This window comes from Apis mellifera, linkage group LG10 (assembly GCF_003254395.2).
Source record: "Apis mellifera strain DH4 linkage group LG10, Amel_HAv3.1, whole genome shotgun sequence".
NCBI classification, from domain to species: domain Eukaryota; kingdom Metazoa; phylum Arthropoda; class Insecta; order Hymenoptera; family Apidae; genus Apis; species Apis mellifera.
Genome location: NC_037647.1, coordinates 8,764,648 through 8,787,549, shown reverse-complemented (window position 1 = coordinate 8,787,549; position 22,902 = coordinate 8,764,648). Strand labels below are relative to the sequence as shown.

Genomic DNA, 22,902 nt, shown 5'->3' with positions numbered 1-22,902 from the left:
ACAATCATCTCAACTGTCAACTGTTCCTTACCCAAACATTCTCCGGGTGTTGCGTTACTGTGGGACGTGGGAGTTGGCTGAGAATATAGACTCGGCGGTGGTGGAGCCGGTGGTCCAGGCGGTGGTTGTGACGGGGCTCTGTTTACCAAAACAGGCGCCGGACTGACTAATCTCATGGGGGTCGCGGCTGAGCTCAACCCCCGCACCCCGCCCATCACGATGGATCCATTTTGATCGTAATACGCTGGTATTACCTGATACTGGCCTTGAACCTGTTCGTGAAAATGTCAACGTACAATATTACGAAAAGAGAGAGAGAGAGGTTAGGTTACATATAGTTACGATTGGAATAAAGGAGGATTCTTATTCCGAGAATAAAATTTCCGCTCTGCTACCTTCCACGTACGTACGTACGTACGGATACAGGAAACTTTTGGAATGTTAATAAGGCTGGCGAATCGGTGCTCGAAGTTTATATTTAATCTCCACGGCCAATCTTAATCGAGAAACGTGCGCGCGCGTGTGTGAAACTTTGCACACACAATGTAAAACGTGGGGATCGGCAATAAACTTAAATAAATTCCGCGCCGGCGACAATAGGATTTATTTCTAAGCTGCACCCGTTCCGAGAGCAAGCGGGCTAATTAACTTGCTTACACTCTGGGCCAAATTATTTGCAGTGTCTTGAGCGACAGCTGCCGCCGCCGCGGCCGAGGATGGTGTAAGCGGTCTCCTGGGTGGTGGCGGAGCGGCGGCTTGCGGAGGCGCCTGAGGCAGCAATCCGGCCGGGTAAACCCATGGCGCGACTCCGTAATACTGCGGCACAACTGGAGGTGGTGCCCCGGCTATCAATGCCCCGACATACGGTTCTTGCCCACTGATCACGGTGTACGGCGCCGTGGGAAAGTTCTGCTGTTGCTGCTGTTGCTGCTGCTGCTGCGCCTGAGACGCGGCCAAGTATTGCTGCTGCTGCTGCTGCTGCTGTTGCTGCAGCAGCTGCAACTGTTGCGGGGTGGCTCCTTGCGGCTGACTTCGGAACAATTGCTGCAACAAAAGCGTGTTCCGGATCAATCGTTTCTTCCTCCGACAATTTCTCAAAAGAATGTGAAATTCCAATTTCGTAAATTCGATTAAGTTATTAGAGTATATTAGATTCATAAGAAAAATTATAATAATTTTTACGTTTTCTAGGTGTTTATTAATACCACTGGTAATCCTTAAGTATACATTAACTGTTCAATTATTAACGAGACACGCTACTGGAGTATGCGAAAAAAGAAAGGGATATAGGAGAGATAGATAGATTGGGAATTTTTGGCGGTACACGATACGTGGCGGGCGTGCGAAACGTTGCGAAGTGACGTCACCTCGCCTCGTCCCCATCGTCTTAATTTATTCGACAATGGCCGGCGAGCGGAGAGGAACCGTGGGCAAACCTCCAATCGGAGATGGACAGAGATCATCAGAGTGGAGGAGCGTGGAAAGGAGCCGTCGGGAGAGGCGCGCGTAACGTAACACGCGCACGCACACAGTCGCGAGTCGCGCGAATTCCCCCACGATGGTAACGTAATCGTTTTCTCCGGGGCTCGATGACCGATGACACGTTCCTGTTTCCCCGGGTCGAGGAGAGAAACAGAGAGACCGGCCAGGTTTTAAAGTTTCGGATCAAGGTCGAAAGATGGGAGAGGAGAGAAGGAGGAGAGGGAGGGAGGATGGATGGATGGATCGTCCGCGTTGAGCAGAGATAGCCGGTGTAAAAGCAACGTTAAAGCCGTAGACGACCAAAGCCTAGTTGGCTTGGGTCGACGACCCCCTGCGGACGTTCACCGACAAGCGTTCGCCTCTATGTTCGCCGGTGTACTCACTCCGGCTCTAATTGACCGACAAACGCGCTACGAGGTTTGACCGTGGCGGGACGTGATTCGTTGGACCAGAAAGAGAGAGAGAGAGAGAGAGAGACTAGTCCAGTTTCCCATTGGCTTTTATCGGCTTCGAAAATCTTCTGTGTTAGCCACCGAAGGCGAGGTGGCTTTCACCGGCCCGAGCCAAACAAACATCGTACAAGTTTCTTCTACGTGGAAAAATCCGTGGAAGCCCGGGGAATATAGCGGGGAAAGATCGGATAAGAACGAATTCCAGCGAAGAAAGGTTTCGAGCGGAACGCGTTAAACGCGTTACGTGAACGCTAATTGCAAGGATTGCAAAACGAATTACGAGAGAGAGAGAGAGAGAGAGAGAGAATAGTTCTTTCGCGTCAACGTTTCATTTAACCTGAAGAGAAGAATGCATCGGGTATCCTTTGTCGAGTAATAATACTCGAGGAGCTTTACTCGTTACGGCGAGCGAGGGAGGGAGGGGGAAGAAGGGAGGAGGGCGACGACCACCTACGACCATCTTTTCTCTCTTTTTCTCTCTCTCTCTCCCTTACCATCATTAACTTTGACCATAAAAATTATCCCTTAACGAACACAACGATCTGTGTCTAAATAAATAGGCATTGTTCCGTGTAGGTTGTTGCTCCGCGTAGAAACTTGAACCATTCACGACACGCTCTAGCCCTCCGAGTCAGCGATGCGTTTCGGCTATTAACCTCTTCCGGAAGCGAGCCCGAGCTTCGCAGCCAAGGCCACGGTTACGTTGATTGTTCCATACGCGCGAACCTTGGACAGCCCTCCCCTCCTCCCCTCCCCTCCCTCTCCGCTTCTCCTCCGATCTACAGGTTGCATCCTTTATCGTTCCTTCCTTCGAGTTCGATGAATTTTGGGAAGGGAAAAAAAAGAATTCTTGCCCGATTTCGTGGTAAAGAAGAACACAGACGAGCGTCGCTTCATCTCGCGATTCTTTGATCGTGTTTAAGTCATCAGATATAAATCGAACAAACTGTTGTTAAATATCGCGTGGACGTATGATATGGTGATGGATAGGACGTGTGATGACGCAGAATATTTTTCCGGATGTGGAGAAAAATTTGAAAATCTCGACGAGAGAGATCCAGTTTCGATCAACTTTGACCTACTTCCTTACCGGTGTAGACATTTGGAGCATCAAAAGCGGAGAATTGAAACTGGAGAAACCGTGTTTGTCTTTCGACCGTGTTTTCTTGCCAATTGTAATCCTATTCGAGGAAGAATCGTCCTAATTCTCTCGATCGTCATAATAATAACAATATTGTGATCGATACGTCTAACAAAGTGTTTAACAACACCGTATACATTCCACGATATTGATCGACGACCTGACCCATGCGACGATACGAGGCGAGATACAATGGATCGATGGATGCTCGAACACCCCCCGCTGGTGTTCCATCTTTCCATCTTGTCCACCGTCGATTAAGTTTCGATTCGCTCAACGACGAGTTTTTCATTTCTCCAACAAGTGCGCTAGAGATTAAGAGGGAGAGAAAGGTGGTCGGACGAGACAGGGTCATGGTTTGGCGTGTCCGACGCGTGATCGACAGGAGAAGCGCAGAAAAGAACGGGTTGTCGAGAGGCTGCTCGATTCGCGCGGCACAATTTTGAATGGAAAGTTGCAGCGGGAGCCATTAGCCCGCAGAAGTCATTAGTGCCCTCGAACTCGGAGGAGGAAGAGGTGAAAACGAACGCCTAAATGGAAATCACGGTGATTGCGTTTGAAAAGGGGGTTGAAGGGGAAAAAAAAATGGGGCTGAAGCTCGACACACAGAGAACAGGGAAGGGGGACCACCGTTTGATTTTGGGCAAGGGTTGGGAAACAATGGCCGAGAACATTGTTGTAGGTGAGAGAAGAGGGCTGGGATACGTTCCTGGAAGTGTGACTCACTGTTGAATACGTAAGGTTTCCGCCGGCGGCTTACAAATCCGCGCTACAATACCGGCCTATTGATTCCTCCTCCTCTCTCTCTCGATCTCTCTCTCTTTACACGCTCGAGTATCCACACGCTGAAGAGAGGAATCTGGCACGAGTCGACCGTGACAATCGTTGCCAGATTTTTCGAAAACCCTCCTTCCGGGCATTATCCCGTCCTTAATGGCCGAGTTTTCCGCGCTTCCACCAATCCTCGTGCTCGCCCCACGATCTTTCCGCTCTCGTATTCGCTGCTAATCGAATGTACACGAGCTCTACTACGACTACGAGATATACAGGGTGGAGAAATGGATTAAAGGTTTGGGCTAGAGTTTGGGAGGGAAATTCGGGGCTCGTATAACAGGTATTTCAAAGAGCGCGATTGCCCGTTAAAAAGTGTGGGGAGCGGATACGTAGTAGCTTATCAAATCGCGGTAGGCGGAAGATAAGAGGAGGAGGTTTGGGGAAGAAATGGCGCGGGGAGAATGAGAAGAGAATTGGCGAGGAGCCCGTGGTTCGATTACCGGCGGCAAAAGCGGCCCCGCAACGGAGCGTAATCAGTGATATAAGAACCATTAAGAGCGAGGAAATATTCGTTACTAAATCCCTCCGCAACGCGGTCGTGAAAACGGGTTTAGCCCGGGACGAGGAGGTTCAACGAACTTTCGAGCGTGCTCGTTTGACTTTCAAAACGGCGTGCTTCGAATGGTAACTTTAACATTTACTACACGAAACGCGCCTTTCTTTTCTTCTTTCTTTCTTTCTTTCTTTCTTTCCTTCCTTCGACCGGACCGAAAACGATCGATCGTTTCGAGGATCGAAATTTTTCGACCGCGATGCTTTTTCGCTCGGTGAAACACCGCTCTCTCTCTTTCTTTCTCTCTCTCTCTCTCTGGAAAGCAGTCCGGCTAAAGCTCGACCAACTTTACGGCCCTGGTGTTGTATTGTGTCGCGGCAGATAAAATAAAACGGAAAAGACATCGTTCATTGTCTTTCTTTTTATTTCTCCCCTTTTCTTGTTTTCATAGTCGAACAACAATCACCGGCGCGTGATTGCACTTTCGACGTGGCGGAACGCGTTACTACCGGCCGACCCTTCCTAAGAGAGGAAGAGAAATCGTTTGGACGGGCGACGCGATAACTTTTGTCGTTAATACATAGCGTGCGGTGTGTTGTGTTGTGTTGTGTTTCCCTTCGTGTTCTACACGCGTAAAACTCGCGTGGAGCATGGAAAAAGATCGATGTAATACGGGCATGAAACGGGTCTCTCTGAATCGGAGCATGCATCCGCCACACCAGCCCTCCCTCCTCTCCTCCCCGCCTCGCAACCGTTTTATCGTTTCGCATTGTCACAATCGCGAGAAACTTTGATAACAGCGCGGATATCGTCGTTGCCGCACAGTTGTTTCGATAACGCATTCTAGCTTTCATTTTAGTCCCACCGTTGACACCGCTCGATTTCTCCGATCTTTTATCACCGATCCAGACCGATCTTTTCCACGCGGATCTATTACCGAATCTTGACTCGAGAGAGGAACTTTCGAGGAGGAACAACGTCGATACAACACATCCCTTATCTTACCACACATCGAAAGGTCAATATGCACCGATTACCATCGATCACACTTTACACACACGTACACCGTGAATAATAATAGTTTCGCCCACTTGCGAGCATATTATACCCACCACCGTTTAAAGATGATTTCACATCGTTTCAAATCGACGATTATACCGTTACACGAGTCTGGATAACGGAGAGGGGAGAGAGAGACGCGAAAGAGACGCGTTACCTAATCTGTGAATTTCATCGCGGGAGAGAGAGAGAGAGAGAGAGAAAAAACAAGATCGTATCAATCAGGGACAGGGAATCTTGCAAGATCGCATCTGTCCCAACCGAAACGTGCTTTTCAATGCGCGATCGATGCTGACGTCAGGGAGAGCTAAGTTGAAAATGGGTTGCAACTAGTAAGTATCGATAGACGGGCTACGCTTCGTTGGCCTTGTAATGTCACGCGTACCTCGATAATTACGTATTCTAAGCCTGGATAGATGGGTGACGCGTTGTGCGTTCCCTTCTTTTCCTTCCACAAGTGGAAGGAAAAAATAGCGCATCTAATTTTCTTTCTCCCTTTTTTAGATTTTCCGCATCTTCCAAAAGCCAGGAGTCGTTTGCGAACTTTTCGTTTCGAAAAACGAACGTGTTGCGTCACAGAGAGAGAGAGGGAGAGAGAAATGTGTTCGCGGCGAGTGGTAACGAACGGTGGAAACTAGAAACGGTAAAACTTTCCACCAGGTTGAATTGAACCGAATCTAGATTTCGGCCTGCACATTACCATATCTCCTAGGCGAGCGCTCCTGTATTATTGATTCCCGAGCAAATCTAAAGTCGGTATTCCGTTTCGGTTTGGAGTACGAACCGCCGCCGCCGCCTCTTTGCCGAAGACGAGTTTCGCTGAAATTTATTAACATTTCGCGGCGAGCAACGCCATTAACTTGCTTTGATTGCCGCCAATCTGAATATCAACCTTGAACGACCGTTTTACGAGCCCTCGCTGATATTTCGCTCGGCTCGAGGCGAACCTGCGCAACAACGCTCGTCCGACAAAAAGCGCGCGTTGGAAGGAAAGGGAAATTCTCGCCAGTTCTCGAAACAAAAAAGAGAAAAATCCAATTTCTTATTCGAGTCTTAATCTCCTCGACAGATTTCGCTTTTCGATCGACCGACAAGGGATGAGAGAGAGGAGAGGAGAAAAAAAAAAAAAGGAAGAGAAAAAAAAGGCCTCGGTTCGAGACTCGGTGGGAAATGCGGCGTGAAAAGCGGGACGCGTGGTATCGATGAATCGAAAAAAACCGACGACGAGACGACGAGGAGGAGCGGGGAGAATCCGTGAAACCTGGGCTGTTTGCGTGAAATAAAAGTACAACGACAAATAGCGGAGAAGCCCGTTACTTAACCGCTTCGGAGCACCGTTAACTCACCTGACTGCGTGTATGGAATATACAGGGTGTCTCCTCCGTGTATATCCTCAGCGTACGTATATATTACGACACGGGACGATGATTCTCGATCGATCTAAATGCATCATCGTGTATATATTAATTGCTCCACGATTCCAATTGTATTCGCGCCCTACAATTAATTACAAGAAAAGTCTGGCGTTTTCTCGACAACAACGGCGAGATTAATTGAGCCGAACGGCCTTTTATCACGAATTTCCTCTCGAATCGATCGTTCCAGAGAGTTCCAGAGAGCGGAAAGGGAGGGGAAAGAGAGAGGACACGAGTCACGATCAGGGGTCTGTTTTATCGTCGGACTACGACAACTCTTTTGCAACAACGGGAATGAATATTATATTCGCTGGAACAACTGAATTCCGGTTTACTTTTACAGAAGGCGAGCTCGATTCGAGAAACGGTCGGGTTCGATAGCTATCACGAATAATCGGGGACGCAACAATTAAAAACGATATGAACGAGGAAGGAGAGTCGAATGAATGCAGCAGAATGGATTATTCGTTCCTCGAGGCGTTCCACGTTCCGTCTATCGACGGAAAGAAGAAAGAAGACGAAGAAAGCGAAGATAGCAATCCAGGATGAATTCTCATTTCGGATGGAAAGAGGTCAAGGGTCGAGGGTGTCCGATTGCAGCCACGATTTCCAGAGACGTCGATCGTTTCCTGGAATTAGCGCCGCTTTCAACGGCGTACGGTATCTCGAGCGGCGTACAAGGCCGGAATTCGCATAGCTTGCCGGCATTTCGCTCGCAGATTTGACCGAGTCATGAACTTGGCCAGTATTCCAGTCCGGTTTCCCGTTGACCGTAACGCGGCTGCGTTCGTTCCGCGACGTGAAATCGCGTGCAGACGTTGTACGATTAAACCGGCGGAATGACTAATTAATCGGGGAGAAAACGTCGTTGCGTGTTCGGCCGCGATACACCTCGATTCAAAGGAGGAAGGGAGAGAGAGAGAGAGCGATCGAGGGTTCGAAGGACAATTGGGTGGAAAATCGGAGGAAAGGAACGTTTGGAGCAGGAAAGTTTTCAAATACTTTTTTACCCGGTGGTTTGGCTTCGCGGTGGACAACGAACAAGTGGTTAACAGCGTTGTAAAAGCTGCTGTTGTTTCACAATGGCCGCTACCGTTCGTTCCAGATAACGAGGCCTCCCCCTCCCCATCCCGCTCACCAACTTTCTAAGCCGTGCGGCAAAAGCAAGGGGTCCGATCTTTCCGTTCTTTTCCCGGTACGAATCACGCGATCGCGGGGCCCCAGGTACGCCACGCCACACGTACACGCGGCGTGCCCGAGAGTGTTTGCGTGCCGGTTGCGGAGAACCGCTGGTGTTAATGTTCCATCGGCAGAAACCGGTTCCCCAGACACCGGGAATCGATCGAATTGACCCAACCTCGCTCCACGCACGATACCCTCCTGACTTTGTACCGTTCACCAACCAGCCACCGAAATGAATCGTTCTTTTCGCGTCGCGTGTCTCGTTCTAACGTCATCCGGCAAGAGCGTACGATGTATAATCCGTCGCGATGCGATTTATCGAGACACAAGGAAAATAATGATAATAAATAAAAGGAAATAACGTAAGTTTGAAACGTATTATCGAATGTTTGCGCACGGGATATATATATATATATATCCGAACAGGTTGAACACGACGTCGAAACCTAATATATACAGCTGGAAACGAAGAGGAATAATACTCGGCTTACTTTTACGGAGTGCAGACGCGTCATGGTCACCCGTTCCCTACCTACCCATAGTTATATACCGTTACTTACGAAACCTCGGCGAATCCGAACGGTTAAAAGGCGATCTCGTTCACGATAGACGCGAGTTTTCGTGGGACGGAAAAAAAAATGAACGGGTGGAACGGGTTCACAATTATCGAGCTATATAGTCCATAGACGTATCCGCCATCGGACCCTCCGAAGACAATGGCTATTGTAACCGTCTATTCGTGGTTCTCTCTCTCTCTCTCGCTCTCTCTTCGGTCTCTCGGCACGCACCGCGGCCTCTCCCGTTATAAGCGCTACCTACCCTAGTTTGCAAAATTCAATTAAAATAAACTCTCTCTCGTCGGGACACGCGTCCTCTCTTATCGGTGAGGGACAATCCCACGGGAGGAGAAAAAAAGGGAAGGAGGAGAGAGAGAAGGTGGAAAGGAAGTGAGAGAGAGAGAGAAAGAGAAGGGACGAAGGCAAACTCGACGAAGGAGAACTCGCGTGATAAGGGTTGAAGCCACACCTTGATACCAGATACCCCTTCGCGGTAGCTTTTAGCCAAATGACGCGGATTTTATTATTGGATGGCCTTTAAGGGTGCGGCCAGGTTATCCTACCATAGTCTAATGGGCCGTTAACCAGCCCCACCTTCCTCTTGGCATTCTTTTTCCTTTTTTTTTTTTCACTCGTTATGCGTCACGTAAAAAACACGGGTCGACCTCTGACACGCGACTCCATCATATTCATAAAAAAAAAAGAAAGATCCACGAGAAGGATCCTTTTTTTTTACCCTCAACCAACAACCCTTCGTGTCCTCTCTCTCCATTCGAATCCGAGATTCACGTGTCGCGAGAAAAGTAGTAGCACGGTGAATGAGGCGAAATTAGGGATGGCAAATTGGCTCGTGGCTGACGATATTACTTCGAGAGAGGGAGAGATGAGCAGAGAGAGAGAGAGCGTAGCTTTTGGAACGAGAGTAAAATTGAATCGGTAACGATGAAAGAAATCGAAAGCGCGTCCTCCTCCCCTCGAAATCTCGGAAATGGGAATGTACGATCGTGTTTGAACAAATATACAGGATCCGTGAAAGATCGGTCGTGAAAGCGTGTCGGTGGGAAAATATTCCAACGGCGAAACCAACGGCGTGTAATTGTTCCCGAGGAGAAAAATCGATTGGCGAAGAAATTCGAAAGTTGGAGACCGATTTTGTCGCTGGAACGTGAATGACGTTCGAAGAATGGAAAAACCGTGAAAGAAATTAGAGGAAGTCCAGCGTGGAAGCGTACAAGAAAGCGTGTCGTTGGTGGAAACCGTGCCGAATACTTGCTCATCAACACGAGAATAATTTCTATCCGAGAGAAATATTCTTTCTCCCATTCCAATATCTTACCATCCCCTGTTTACAACAGAAAAATAAAGAAACACCTTATCGATTACATTCAAAATAATTTCGAAAAAATGTTTCAATATTCTTCTAATCCTCTCGGATCGTCCAATCAGTTCGATCCTATCGCAATCTTGAAGCGAGTGTCGATTAACGCGACAAAGTAGATCGAAAACGTACAAGTGTTAAAAATAATATATTGGCTGGAACGAATTCGTCGATGCCTCGGTTCGATACCGTTGTTGATTGGGGGAGGAACAACCCCTTTCCCCTTCGCCGCCCAATTCCCTGCGCAAATTTCGTTGTCCGGAACGAAGTCCACGTTTTCGAGACGACGTGGACTTGGCGGCGAAGGAAACTTGGGCGGAGGAAAGAGAGCGAGGTGAGCCAATTAGTTTTATTAAGGGGGAGAGAAGAGAAATCGGCGTGGGCGTCGTGGCAACGTTAGACGAGCGAGGAAGGTCTTCCCTCGATGGCGCCGCCGCCGCCGCCGCCGATTTTATTAGACCGTTATCGTCCACCACCAGACGGAATATTTGTCTTCGGCTTCGCCTTTTCGCCGTGCCGGCCACTCTTTTGCCCGACCTTCTGCCTGCCACGCGGCCAGCAGGCCTGTGTTACGCAGTGGAACACGACACTCTCTGTAACGCTCTATTTTCACGTAAGCGCGGTACACGCGTCATCCATCCACGCCCACGCGAACGCGCATTCGACGTCACATTCACAGTCTTCCTCACGAGCGGGGAAGAAGGCAAGTCGTTATAAGATTTATCGGATAACGATGACCCGATAAAATGACTAAATGGGCGAACTGGAATCGAAATGGAACGGAGAAGGGTGGGGATATATATCCACTTCTCACGAAACGTTCAAATAGCAACATCGGCGTATCAATATTTGCCCGTCCCGAGGCGCGGTTTACCTTTTCTTACCGTGCGCGCCGCGGAAGCGTTATCGAACACGATAACGCCCGCCGTTGCGTCTATCAATTCTCTAATCTCTCTCTATTTCTTTCTTTCTTTTTTTTTCGCACGAGTTCGCTCCATTTTCCCCTGCTGCTCCCGTTCCCAAGATTCGTCACGCCTATCCGATCCGCAATCGGCGAAGAGGAGGAGGAGAGGTTGTGCTCGTTATGAACGGGAATCGATGAATTCGTAATCGTAAGCGTACATCGAGTAGAAAGGGAGGGGAAGAGGGTGGAACACTGTCGAGCATTGGCGAGGAAAAGAGAAAAAAATAAATAAACGACAATAAACACACGGAGGAACCGATTAATATCAGCGAAGATATCGGCGCTGATACCGAGTGGAAAGAGAGATAGAAAGAAGGGGGAATAAAGAGAGAGAGAGAGAGAGAGTAGAGAAACAGGTCCTCGAGTATGGGAGTTGATTTTAATACCCCCTAGGGAGAGAGGGGTTGTGGATGTGACCTTTATGAAATGCTACAACCTTTGTAAGCCCTGATTGCACTTCTTCATATATACACAGGGTGGCGCGCACACGTATTTACTGGCACACGTTCACGCGCGAGATACGTGGACGAGCGCGGTATGAAAGCGCGAGCACGTCGGATCGCGTTGTACGTGCACACAAAGCGGGCCTAGACACCGGTCTTAGGATCGTCTGGTTTGCGCACCGACCATTGTTTTTTCAAATACACACGTCTCCTCCGACTATACGTGGTAATCGCGATCCACGAGAGAGAGAGAGAGAGAGAGGTGGATAAAATAAGGGGCGGTGTATCGAAGGTGAGCCATCCAAACGATCGCGCCAACGTATTTGTGTGTATACATGCGTGTATATATCGCGCAGACTACGACGACGACGACGGCGGCGACGACGTGGAGGAGAATTATCGATCGATGGAAATGGTGCCTCCACGTGACGTTTACATACGTTTAGATAAGTTTACGCGTTCACCTAAGAAGACCTGTCGCCAATCCGAGAGAACGCCTCGAATCTGGCTTCTCCCTTTGGAAATTACCGCCAGTTTGTAACTTGCTTCGGGAGAGAGAGACGGGAACTTTGGACGGACGGAAGAGTAGCTGTTAGATTTCATCGTCATCGCCTGCGCGCGCGCCACGAGGCGAGTTCCTATTTCGCATTTCTTCTTTTTTTCTTTCTTCTTTTCGCGAAAAGAGAACGATAGATTTCTTAGGGATCGTGTTCGATAGGATCGTTTCCGTTCTTCGAATATTTTTTTTTTCTTTACGGCAAGAGAGATCGATCGTTTCACTATCTGAGGCGTAAAAAAAAAGAAAGAAAGAAAGAAAATCGAGGCTGATAGGAAGGTTCGCGGAAAAAGAGGTTGTAATCAGCGTAAATAGAAATGAAGGGAGCAAAGGAAGCGGCGAGAAAATTGCAGGAATATCGTTCCAACTTGGAGCTCCGCTGCGAAACAACGGTACTTCCGCGATCGTAAACGTTGCTTGACCGTTAAGTTGACTCTTTTCGCTTCGTTCAGAGGCCCCCCTCTCTCTTTCTCTCTCTCTCTCTCTTTCCCCTCTTCTACTTCTTTTCTCGGTATATCTATGCGACCAAAGAAGACGTGAGAATTATTCATAACGGCGAGGAATCGTGAAAATAAAAATAAATTGTGAACCGGTCGAACCGGGCTATCGTAGAGAGGCGACTTCTCTTGTGAAAGAAACGTAGGCGCTGCAATTCGTCGATTTATTTACCAATCCTCGAAAGATTACGTAAGCGAAAGGCGGTGGGTTCTCTTTGCTAAAAAAGAAAGAAAGAAGAAGAAAAAAAAAAAAAAAATCCCATCAATATTCGCCGCGTGTTCGAGTCAATATACCATCCGCGAGATAGAATTTAATTTTGTTTCCTTTTACGAAAGAACCTTCCGGCTTATTACCTCGGTCTCAAGGCAAACTATCCGTCTATCCGTCTCCCTTTCTCCGCCCGGCTTTCTCCTCCTCCTCCTCCCTATCCCTCTCCCTCTCCCTCTCCTTCCTCTCCCACCGCCGGGACAAACCTCGGTTAAACTTCCATCGAACAAGTTTCAAATGGAATTCTTCTGTCGGCCGTTAATAGCTCGATAGGAAAGAAATCCGTGGTGGTATCGAAACGAAGCGGAATAAAGGATCGAAGGCGGTTGGCGGCGGTTGATGGGCTATGAAAAGCGTCGCGCGGCCGCCCGTACAATGCCGGTTTAAATGAAACACGTGAAAATACGCGATCCGTGAACGCGGCACAAAGGAGGAGGGGGAGGAGGAGGGTAGTATCGCGTGAACGTAGCGTCGAATAATAAATCCCTCCCCTCGATGTAATAAACGAAAGTGGGATCGCGTAATACCTATCATCGTGCGAACTCCTCTTCCTTTGAACAGGTACACGCTCGACGACGCGTGGCGTCGCGCCGCTCCAGACCAGAGAGAAACGATCGAATTTCACGTGTGCGGCCGGCAAACCGATTCGCGCCGCCATCCAATGAAACGTGGGAGATGAAGAAGGAAACCTCGAGAAGAGAATCGAACGAATTCTTCGATTCCTCGAAGGGGACAGAGATTTTCTTTTTCTCATAAATATCGCGCGCTCTGATCGGGAGAAGAGAAGACTGCCTCTCGTGGTTCTGTAATTTCCAACGCGTTTGCTCGGAATTATCGTAGCTACGGCTCGGTGTAAAATGACAGGAACGAAGGACGACGGGGAACGAGACCGTTTTGTATTCAAACGTCGAGGGAGGAGGGATCGATAAAAACGGCAGCTCTCTCGAGCGACCTGTAACGATTATTAATCGTGGAACGTATTAACCACGACACGTCTATGCGTCGTTCGTTCGTTTTCTTTCCGAGCGCGGTTGGAGAAGTAAAGAGAGAGAGGAGGAGGGAAGGAGAAAGAGAGAGCGGAAGAGGCGGTTTCCGGAGTGAAAAAAAGCTAGGAGCGGAAATTCGTCGCGATAAGAATAATCGAGTCCCGCGAACCATCGGCCAGAGGTCTGTTCCTCGAGGTCGAAGGAACTCGTTAGGGAATTAAACGAGGCTTCTTGTTATTAACGAAACGTTTCGAAGCAAGATGATCGTTTCCTCGATTCACACGTGTGACGCATATGACGCATGCGCGTTTTATATATATATATATATATATATGAATTGCTCGAGCTAATTAGAAAAATTCAGTAAGATGATACGGTAAGATAAGCTGCCGTCCTCTTCTTCGAGAACTCGATAACAGAGGAGATATTCCTTCCGCGAAATAACGCGACAAAAATATCAATCTCCGATTACGGTACGATTTACGATTAAAAAATTTTCTATTACTCGATCCGAGATTCCCGAAGTGTAATCTCGAATTAAATTTGAACCACGGTCGCGAGCTAAAAATTGTCCGGCCACAATATTCGATTACACGACGACGCGTATATATCTGCCTCGAATTCCCCGGTTTTGATTTTAACCGCGCGCGCGGAGGGGGAAAAAAAAGAAAGAAAAATGGTCGAACGAAAGTTGATCGACCGAGAGGCGAAAACGAAACGAAATTAAAACTAAAGCTAAAGCTAAACTTCCTACCACGTGTCCACGTTCTTTCTCGATCTCCAGATAAATCAATCCCACGATATTCTACGCGGGTGATAATACGAGGATGAAAGGGGATCGAGAATCTCGAGCACGGATCTAGCGAGGGAGGGGGAGAAACTACTATTCGCCAAGTGACTAAACTAGCCACCGTGGTAAAGCGTTCGATGGGCTCTGCTGGTTATATCTCCGGAGCGGCTGAAGAAAAGGCTGGCAACGTGAGAGTGCACGTTGAAGGAGCGCGCTATCTCATCGTGGTCGCTTGCTCAGCGGTAACGCGAGACTTGCTGTGCGGTAACAAGAGCTGCCCCGGTAATTATTACATTCCCTTCGTGAGACGTATTAAACGTAAGGTAGATTCGAATGGAAGGAAGTGACGGCGAAGTCTCGGCCGGAACCCGTGAATTATCGCGTCTCTATAAAAGGACGGCGCGCTACCAGAAAACTGCCAGCTTTATCGTCTAATTAATCCTTATTTATATCGACCAATTTGATAACCGGTCTTTATTTACACGCGATACGAGCCGATATCGAGGGAGGAGGAGCGAGCCAAGCGATCGTTGAAGCGACGACGATCCTCGAGTGTGTCGAGGCAATACGGTGACGTTCCCTTCTTACAATTTCACGGCCGTACGAAACGGTGTAAAATACGAGATCGATATAGAGGCGGCGGGCGTCGAACCGTGACAAGCGGCGCGATTATCGAATGGAATGCGGCGTAACCTTCGAGCGAACGCGAAAATCGAAACGCGTTGCTGGAACCAACACCCCCGCCCGCCCCACGTTTTTCCACGCGGCGGAAATTTCAGAATCTGTTATCGAAGACGGAACTTTGTTCCTCTTATAAATGGGCGGAACATGGGAGCGCGGGACACTCGAATGAAATATTCCACGCGACTATGTGTAAACGTCGGGTCTCCAATTTATTTGAAAGAGAAAAAGAAGAAAAGGAAGAAGAAAAAAGAGAGAGAGATTAGATTTGGAACGAGAGAAGAGGGGAAACAATAGGGATCTATAACTTTTCGAAAAGTTGGTTTAACAATCCGCAAGAGAGATGTTACATATTTTAATCCGTTTTTTTCGCGATAGAAAAAAGAGAAAAAGGCTCGACCACGGCTCGATTCGCGAAGGCCAGTCCGAAAAGGAAATAATGTTAATTAGCGCGGGGCGTAGCACTTTGGCTGGAGTTCATCGTCGCGTTTTCACTTTAAAATCCCTGGATAAAAGTCCCATTTTCCCCCTCCTTGCTGTTTGCACGACGCTTCACGCGCGTTCCTATCCAATCTCCCTGCGTCTCTCTCTCTCTTTCGACGCGAGATCGGAATGAAAAGCGAATCGCCGCCGAACCGCGCCGATTTCACCGTAGAATGAATCGTACCGATAGAGCGTACGAGTCTCTAAGCGAGATATGGCTGAAAGTGCAGCCTTGAATTCACGGCAAATCAGTCGTATGCATAATAAAGCGACATCCCATGGAAACCCTCTCTCTCTCTCTCTCAATATCTATTTCACTTTCCCGCCGCGCGGAAAAGAAAAACGATCGCCCGCCATCGTTTTTCCCCCTTTTTTGTATCTTTCTCGAATTGGCAACGATCTGTGAACCTTACAGAAGAAAGAATACATACCACTACCAGATCCGATTTCGAGTTGGAACCGAGGGATTTTATCGAGAAGCTATCGTTCTCGCTTTCCTCTTTTTATTTAGACGAGCTACCACCACGTTGAAAAGAGAGAGAGAGAGAGAGGAAAAGTCCAGGCGTTCGAATGTTTAAAACATTCCTCGTGGATCGTGGACACGACCGAGTTTCGAGGAAGCGGAGGCGGAGGGGAAGGTGGAAAAGCGAGCGACGATCGATCGCGCTCGAAACACTTTCACGGCGAAAAGGACGCGGAAGTAGATAAGGACGAAACGTGTCAAAAGGAAGGCGGGAATAACGAAAGCGCGGTTGCAAGCAGCTCGCGGTCCTCGACAGCTGGCTCGGTTTTCTGGCTAGTCGATGCACAGACAATGCGCCATAGAAATTGCCAGATGCATCTACAAGTGCCACCCGTTCCGGAAAGGAAAACGGCGTCGAAATACGTGCAGGTTCCACAACGTTCCCTCCTATCGATCGCGCGCATATACGTGTGGATCACGTGTAGAACCGTGTCCTCGTCGTTTCGCCTCGTCGATCAATCTAATCGCCGCACTTCTGCACTTTTCCCTTCTCTCCTTTTTTTTTTCCTCGATATCGATCCCCGGTAATCGATATCATCCGATAGATCGGATAACGAATTGCTCGATCGAGAGAGTAGATAATTTTCTGCTAGATAATAAATATTTTAATACGCGAAGAGGCGACTATTGATAAATTATTAGAGGAAATTATATATATATATGTACCGTGAAAAGGGACAGGTTAAATCACTCGGGGAATCCGCGTTTTCACGCGTTGAAAGTGGCTCGTTTCCCGCGCACAATCGAACATGTTGACATTGGCAGTCGCTGCATAAATCCTGCGAGCCGCGTATAAATAGACCTCTCTCGTTTGCAAAGGAAAGGTCGTTACTGAATGTACCACCACGAGTTGCAATGTCTCTCCGGACGGAGAGGGAAACTCGAGAGGTGGATGGCTCTCGATGACTTAACCGGTGAAGTACGCGAAAACGCGAGTTCCCCTTGCTCCCCCGCGAATTGGGTCGCGATAGCAAAAATATATCTTATGCAATCGGCGGGGACGATATCCGATCGTTAACGCGATAAGAATAATCTCTGCCTCCGCGCAAAGAAGAAAAAGAAGAAGAAGAAGAAGAAGAAGAAAGAGAAGAGGAGAGGCTTATTACTTTAAACCTCATCATCCGGACGTTTAATAATCCGAGGCCGATTACAACGAGAGGAGGTTTATCGAAATGGATTCTCTTTTTTCCTGGGTTGGCATACTTGCGAGCTGAAAGGATCGTCGTCTTGAGAACTCCTCGAGTTCCGGGAGTCTCTGAGGAGCGAGAAGAGGCGAGCGGTTTGTGCAATAGCCGATGCAACGGTATCGAAGAAAGACAGGGGAGGAGACGAGGCGAGGGGAGGGGAGGAAGACGGAAAAGGGGAGCCTCGAGAAGCCCTCCACCGTGTTCTTAGCATTCCATCGAGAATCGTGGCTCGCGGTTAGACTAACCACCGAGTGTATACACCAATCGCGGAAGAAGAGGGCTTTTGAAAGACGACGAAAGGAGCCGAAAAACCCGACCGTTCCACGTACACAGAGAAACACGCGCCATTGACGCGCCTCCATATATACTTCGATATATATATATATACAAATTTTCCCTATAGGATTGCTGAAATCCAATTGGCGTTAAACGCGGATCAACTACCGAACTACCCTTCCTCCATCGATCGTATCTATCAAGCGTCATCTCGTTACCGAACGTTTCCACGCTTATCCCAGCTTTCGTACGTCTTCAAAAACGATTAATCGCACGACTCTTGCCTCGAGTAACGAAATATTTCCCGCGCCAATTTTCGAAATTGGCGCTAATTTACATACCTACGTACGTATATACACGCGCGCGCCAGGATATATCGCGGAATAAGAAAGAAGCGATCAAGAGAGGGAGGGAAATCCGGTGGAATGGAATTGTTTTATGGGGAGAGTTGCGGGGAGAGAGTTGTGCGTAAATCGGGCTCGGCGCGATAATTAAATTTCCACAGCGCGGTGGAGGGAAAGTGGTGAAAAGAGGCGAAAAGAGGCTGGTAGGCGCAACTCGCGGACCAATTAGGAAGAATTTAACTTTTCCCCACAATGGGGGTAAACGTAAATCGAGCTCGGTATACCTCGAAACCGAGGCGTGGCGTTAACTTCGTTTTACGAGGTTCATTTGTTTTCACCTCGGGCATACGCTAACTTCGATATATATATATATATATATATATATTTCCTTGCCCTTTCTCCTCCTGCTTCTTCCCTTCCCCCGTGCAACTTTAAATTTGATCGTCGAATGGAAGAATCGACGTGTCTGCACGGGAAACGCGGTCAAACCTTCGCTCGGCAACGAATTACATATATACATATATATATATAATATGTATATATATATACACACGTATATAGAGGTTCTTTTGTCCAGATTAGGATCGGGAACTACTTTGCGTGCTGGCGAGTACGGCCAGTACACCGGCTCAAGGTGGGGCAATAATTAGATTTTCAGGGACGAAGGAAGCCAAGAACGAGGCAGAGGTTTCGTATATCGTCTTCGCGTCGCGACGTCACCGAGAAGAAAAGAGACGGAAAGAGAGACGAAGAGGAGAGGATCTGTTCTCCACCGATGACGAACGACGATCTTTTTCCCTCTCGAGGAGAATGATTACGGAGAGTATAGAGGAAAATCATTATCGTGTGCATGGTTGGGAGAAAGGGGCAGCCGGCGTGATAATTAAATTTCCATAGACGAAGACTGCGGGTGAAAAGGTGGAACGAGAGGAAAACTGTCGGCGGATGGAAGAAGCTCGGGAGGGTAAAAGGTTGGAATTATGGTAAACTATGTTCCCCCTGCGACTTTCGTCGTTACGAATTAAGTCACGCTACGCTGCGTACACCTTCTCTCCTCCACCCCGTTTTTTCCTCCACTCCTCTCCTCTCCCGCGGCACCCGAGTAAAACGTCCAATGTCAAAAGTCGAGAGCGAAGTTTTGAAAAACAAAAATTTTCCAATTATCTCGCGGTTTTATTTATTATTTTTAACGCGAAAAAACCGGTTCGTTGCAAAATTCTAATCGACGTCATTATCGTGCGCGCGATATCATCGACGCAGAAGGAAAGAGAAAATATATATATATATATATATATATACACGACAAACAATACGCCTTACAACATTTCCTCGATGTGTGACACATCGTGAGAGAAAGAGAGAGAGAGAGAGAGAGAATCGGCGTCGTCAATGGGAAAAACGGCGCGCAGAAAGCGCGGCGGAAAAACCGTGACGGAGGCGGTTTTGGATGAAGACAAATATATCGGAGAGGTATTATAAAGTATGCGGCGAAACACGATGCGGTGTTTGCACGCGAGCAACGAGATAAATCGTGGCTAAAGCTCGCCCCGACTGCTTAAACATTTACGCGTTGATAAAACACATTTTCCCGCTGTTATCGCGATGGTAAATGATTCGAATATTATATGCGGCGGTGATAAACGCGGCGCTGGAAGGGGACCCGGGGGAAATGCTGATGAATGAAATCGAACGAAGGATCCTGGGGAAAAAAAAATGAATAGAAGAAGCGTTCGAGCGATTTGAAGCATTCTGGAAGGAGAAAAAAAAGAAGAGGAGAAGCGAGGGATACGATAGTTTTGGTAAGGTCACGGTTGAGTACAGCGAGTATCGACGAAAGAGGAGAGGAATCTCGTGGTGCTCGTTTCGTCGAGTGGTATTTCGTCGCCGCGCCGCGTTCGAGAGCGGCCGCGTGTCGGAAGTATCGAGGATATTAGCATATCGCGTGCGCTTTCACCGAGGTTATCAAAGACACTCGGCCATACGTTTCTGCCGTGACACGAGTGTAAGAGCGAGCTCTATTTGTCGAAATGCTAATTAACGAAAGAAAAGGAAAGAAAGGAAAGGAAGAAAAAGTTCTCCGTCGATAAGAAGATCGCATCCGATTGTATCGACCGATTTGACGAATAATCGTGCGCACATAATTGAACGTGTCGCGAAACTCCAAACATCGTTAATATCAAAAGCGGACGGGCAGAAAGACGGACAGGTCTAACCAAACACCGAACATTTATCGATCCCCTCCCTCCTCCCCTCTCGTATTTCCATTTTCATAAGATTCCCCTGATAGAAACGACGAGTCATTCGACAACGCCAACCAAGTCGTTCCTCCTCTAACGCGGTTATAAGGACGGGGTATGCATAAATATGAATTTGATGCACGCAACACGGATCGGTAGATTAAAAGCGTGATGGCTCGTTTCGAAGAATCGAGTCACTTAATTAATCGGCGTTAATTAAGACAACTACATTGTTACGAACTTAGGAATCCCGCGCAGCTTGTATTATTAATTACCCATTTCATAGAGGCACGCCTGAATGTTGAATCGAATTAATGCTGCGGCGGGAAGTCGTCGCCTTCCTTCGAGCTTGTGTCTCGACGTGGTTCGAAAAAAAAAAAAAAAAGAAAAGAAACGAAAAGAAAAGGGAAAAAAAAAAAAAAAAAAAAAGATTGCACGCTTAAATTTCGCGCAGACGAACAATACGTAACCGGATTTCTGCTTCGTAAGACTTTTTAACGACGCGGTCGTTGGTGGTGGAACGTGGAAAAAAAAAGGAAAAAAAAGAAAGAGAGAAAGAAAGAAGGAGAGGGGAAAAAAAAAATAAAGATAAAAATATGCGCGAGGTAGCCACAAGCGCAAGCTTTCGTCCTCGCTTAGGATCTCGATTAGTATTCCAAGGAGGTGGCGGGATCGAGTTGCGCTGTGATCGACGAAAAATTTTTAAACTCGGTTAACACACTTGCGCACACGACGACGCTACGACACTCGGTGTGCGAGGATTAAGGAACTCGTAAACGCGAAACAACCGTTCGTTTTCCACGTTGAAAATTGTCGTCGTGACTCTGCGCGGATAAAACACCGTATTCGTTTTCTCTCTTAATTATCGAGTGTCTCACGGTCTTCCGCTTTGAGTTCCTCTCGATTCTTCTCTCTTCTCTATTTTGTTCTTCTTTCTTTTTTTCTTTCCACAAGGGTGAATTAAGAAGCGCGGCGGCGGAGGCGGCGACATCCACAGAACCAATTTTCTTCCCCCGGAAAAAAATCCCTCTCCCCTTCCCTCTCCCTCCTCCTGCGAGGGAGGAGAGAAGAGAAATACCGTGGACGTAGCCGTGTAACCGGTAATCGGAACGTGAAGAGAAGAGAGTATCTTTCAACTCAGAATTGCGAAACGTGTCGCTGAACATCGGCTCCTCCGTGATTCGCGGAAAGTCTCTGTGTCCGTGTCTTCGATTTCTCTTTGTCACACTAATATAACGCTCCGTCTTTTCGGAGGGGGAAGGGAAAAAAACGGTTAAAAAACACAACTAAAAAAGTTTATTGAGAGAATCTCGATCTTTCCTAGAGTTCCTTAAATTTATTTATTTATTTTTTCTTTTTCCTCTCCGCTTCTTTAATTCGAGAACAAAACTACTCGAGTAAATTTATTATCGGGTACGATAAACCGCAGGACGAATTACACTCCCCCTCTGTTTATCGGAGATGCAATTCTTAAATCAGGACGCGTGTTATTCGAGGTTAAAGCAGGTTACTCGATTATATCTGCTCGGATGTATCGCGATGGAGGGAGAGGGACGGGGAGAGGGGAGGAGGAGGGCACGGTATGCGCATATGCACGTTCCTGACCTAATACAGTTAAACGTGCGCCGATACACATATTAGCAACCTCATTAACGGGAAAAGTTTAGATATTTAATAGTCTAACTTTTTATTGCTCGCCCATCGAAAATAGCGCGCGTGACGGATAGCAACAGCCTCGGCGATGGGGTTAAACCGTTCGGAAACTGGACGTAACTGATCTCGTTCGTTTCATTGGCGGCGGCGCGAGTGGAGGAAAAAAAATCGATCGAGATTAACCGTGCACCGTGGCGTTGATTAAAGCATCGACGTTGTATACACGGCTTGCTCGCGCCTAGAAACCGTTGCCGCCTCGTGCTTTTACGCGCCGCCGATGAGAACTCGCGTCGCGTAAAAAAAAAAAGAAGAAAAAGAAAGGGAAAAAACGTCGATCCGCGCAAAACGCGATTTATCCCTTTATTACTTCGAACGAATCCAGTTTCCTCCTCCTCCTCCTCGTTCTCTGTTTCTTTCTCCTCGATTTTTCGCCCGTGGATTACACACGGGATTAGAAAACGTTTCGCGGTCCCGACGCGCATTATAAATAACATTCGCGCCGCGGCTCGTCGTCGAGCAGTCCCCCTCGCCGACCAAATCTTCAATGAACGTTTTTGTCTAATGCCAGCTGATGAGTGCATCGGGCAGGAATCCTGAACGCTTATAAATATCGTCCGCTGCTCGACGTTGAAAATACAGGGTAGAGTCGCAAGAAGAGAGAAAGGAAAGAAAAGGGGGAAGAAAGATCCTTAAGGGGGTCGATGATCGATCGTCGATCGCTCTCCTCCGCCCGAAAGCGCTCGTTTTCGAAAGATCGCGCGCAACCCTTCGTTCGAGCCGGGCGCGTAAACGCGGAGCAAGTGGATTAAGTCTGTACCTTGTCAGCCGCGAGTCGAGCGACCAGGGCCTCCTTGAGAGGGCCCAGCCAATGGTGTGCCCCAACGAAACGCTTGTTCAGCAATTTCGTGTGGGGGGCAGCCTGGGCATACACGGTCTCCAGCTCGAGCACGACCATATTTCCTGACCCAGGGCTGAGATTTCCTCCTCCGCTCTTCTTTTTCTCCCCCTAATCCTTCTCTCC

The 22,902-nt window shown here is 48.0% G+C and overlaps 1 protein-coding gene and 1 long non-coding RNA gene across 3 annotated transcripts in view; one reads left to right on the top strand and one right to left on the bottom strand.

Moving 5' to 3' along the window:
• Nucleotides 1-22,902, bottom strand: part of LOC408298 (pumilio homolog 2) — a 64,826-nt gene that overhangs the window by 7,219 nt on the left and 34,705 nt on the right. For both annotated transcript variants that reach the window (XM_006565992.3, XM_006565991.3), the window contains 2 exons: nt 658-1,044; nt 32-272 (listed from right to left, as the gene is read on the bottom strand). In XM_006565992.3, coding sequence (XP_006566055.1) covers nt 32-272; nt 658-1,044 — 628 coding nt within the window. The remainder of the gene's footprint in view (nt 1-31; nt 273-657; nt 1,045-22,902) is intronic.
• LOC113219038 lies at nt 1,187-22,195 on the top strand. Its single transcript, XR_003305433.1, has 2 exons — nt 1,187-5,793; nt 5,966-22,195. It is a non-coding gene; the product is annotated as an uncharacterized LOC113219038 (long non-coding RNA).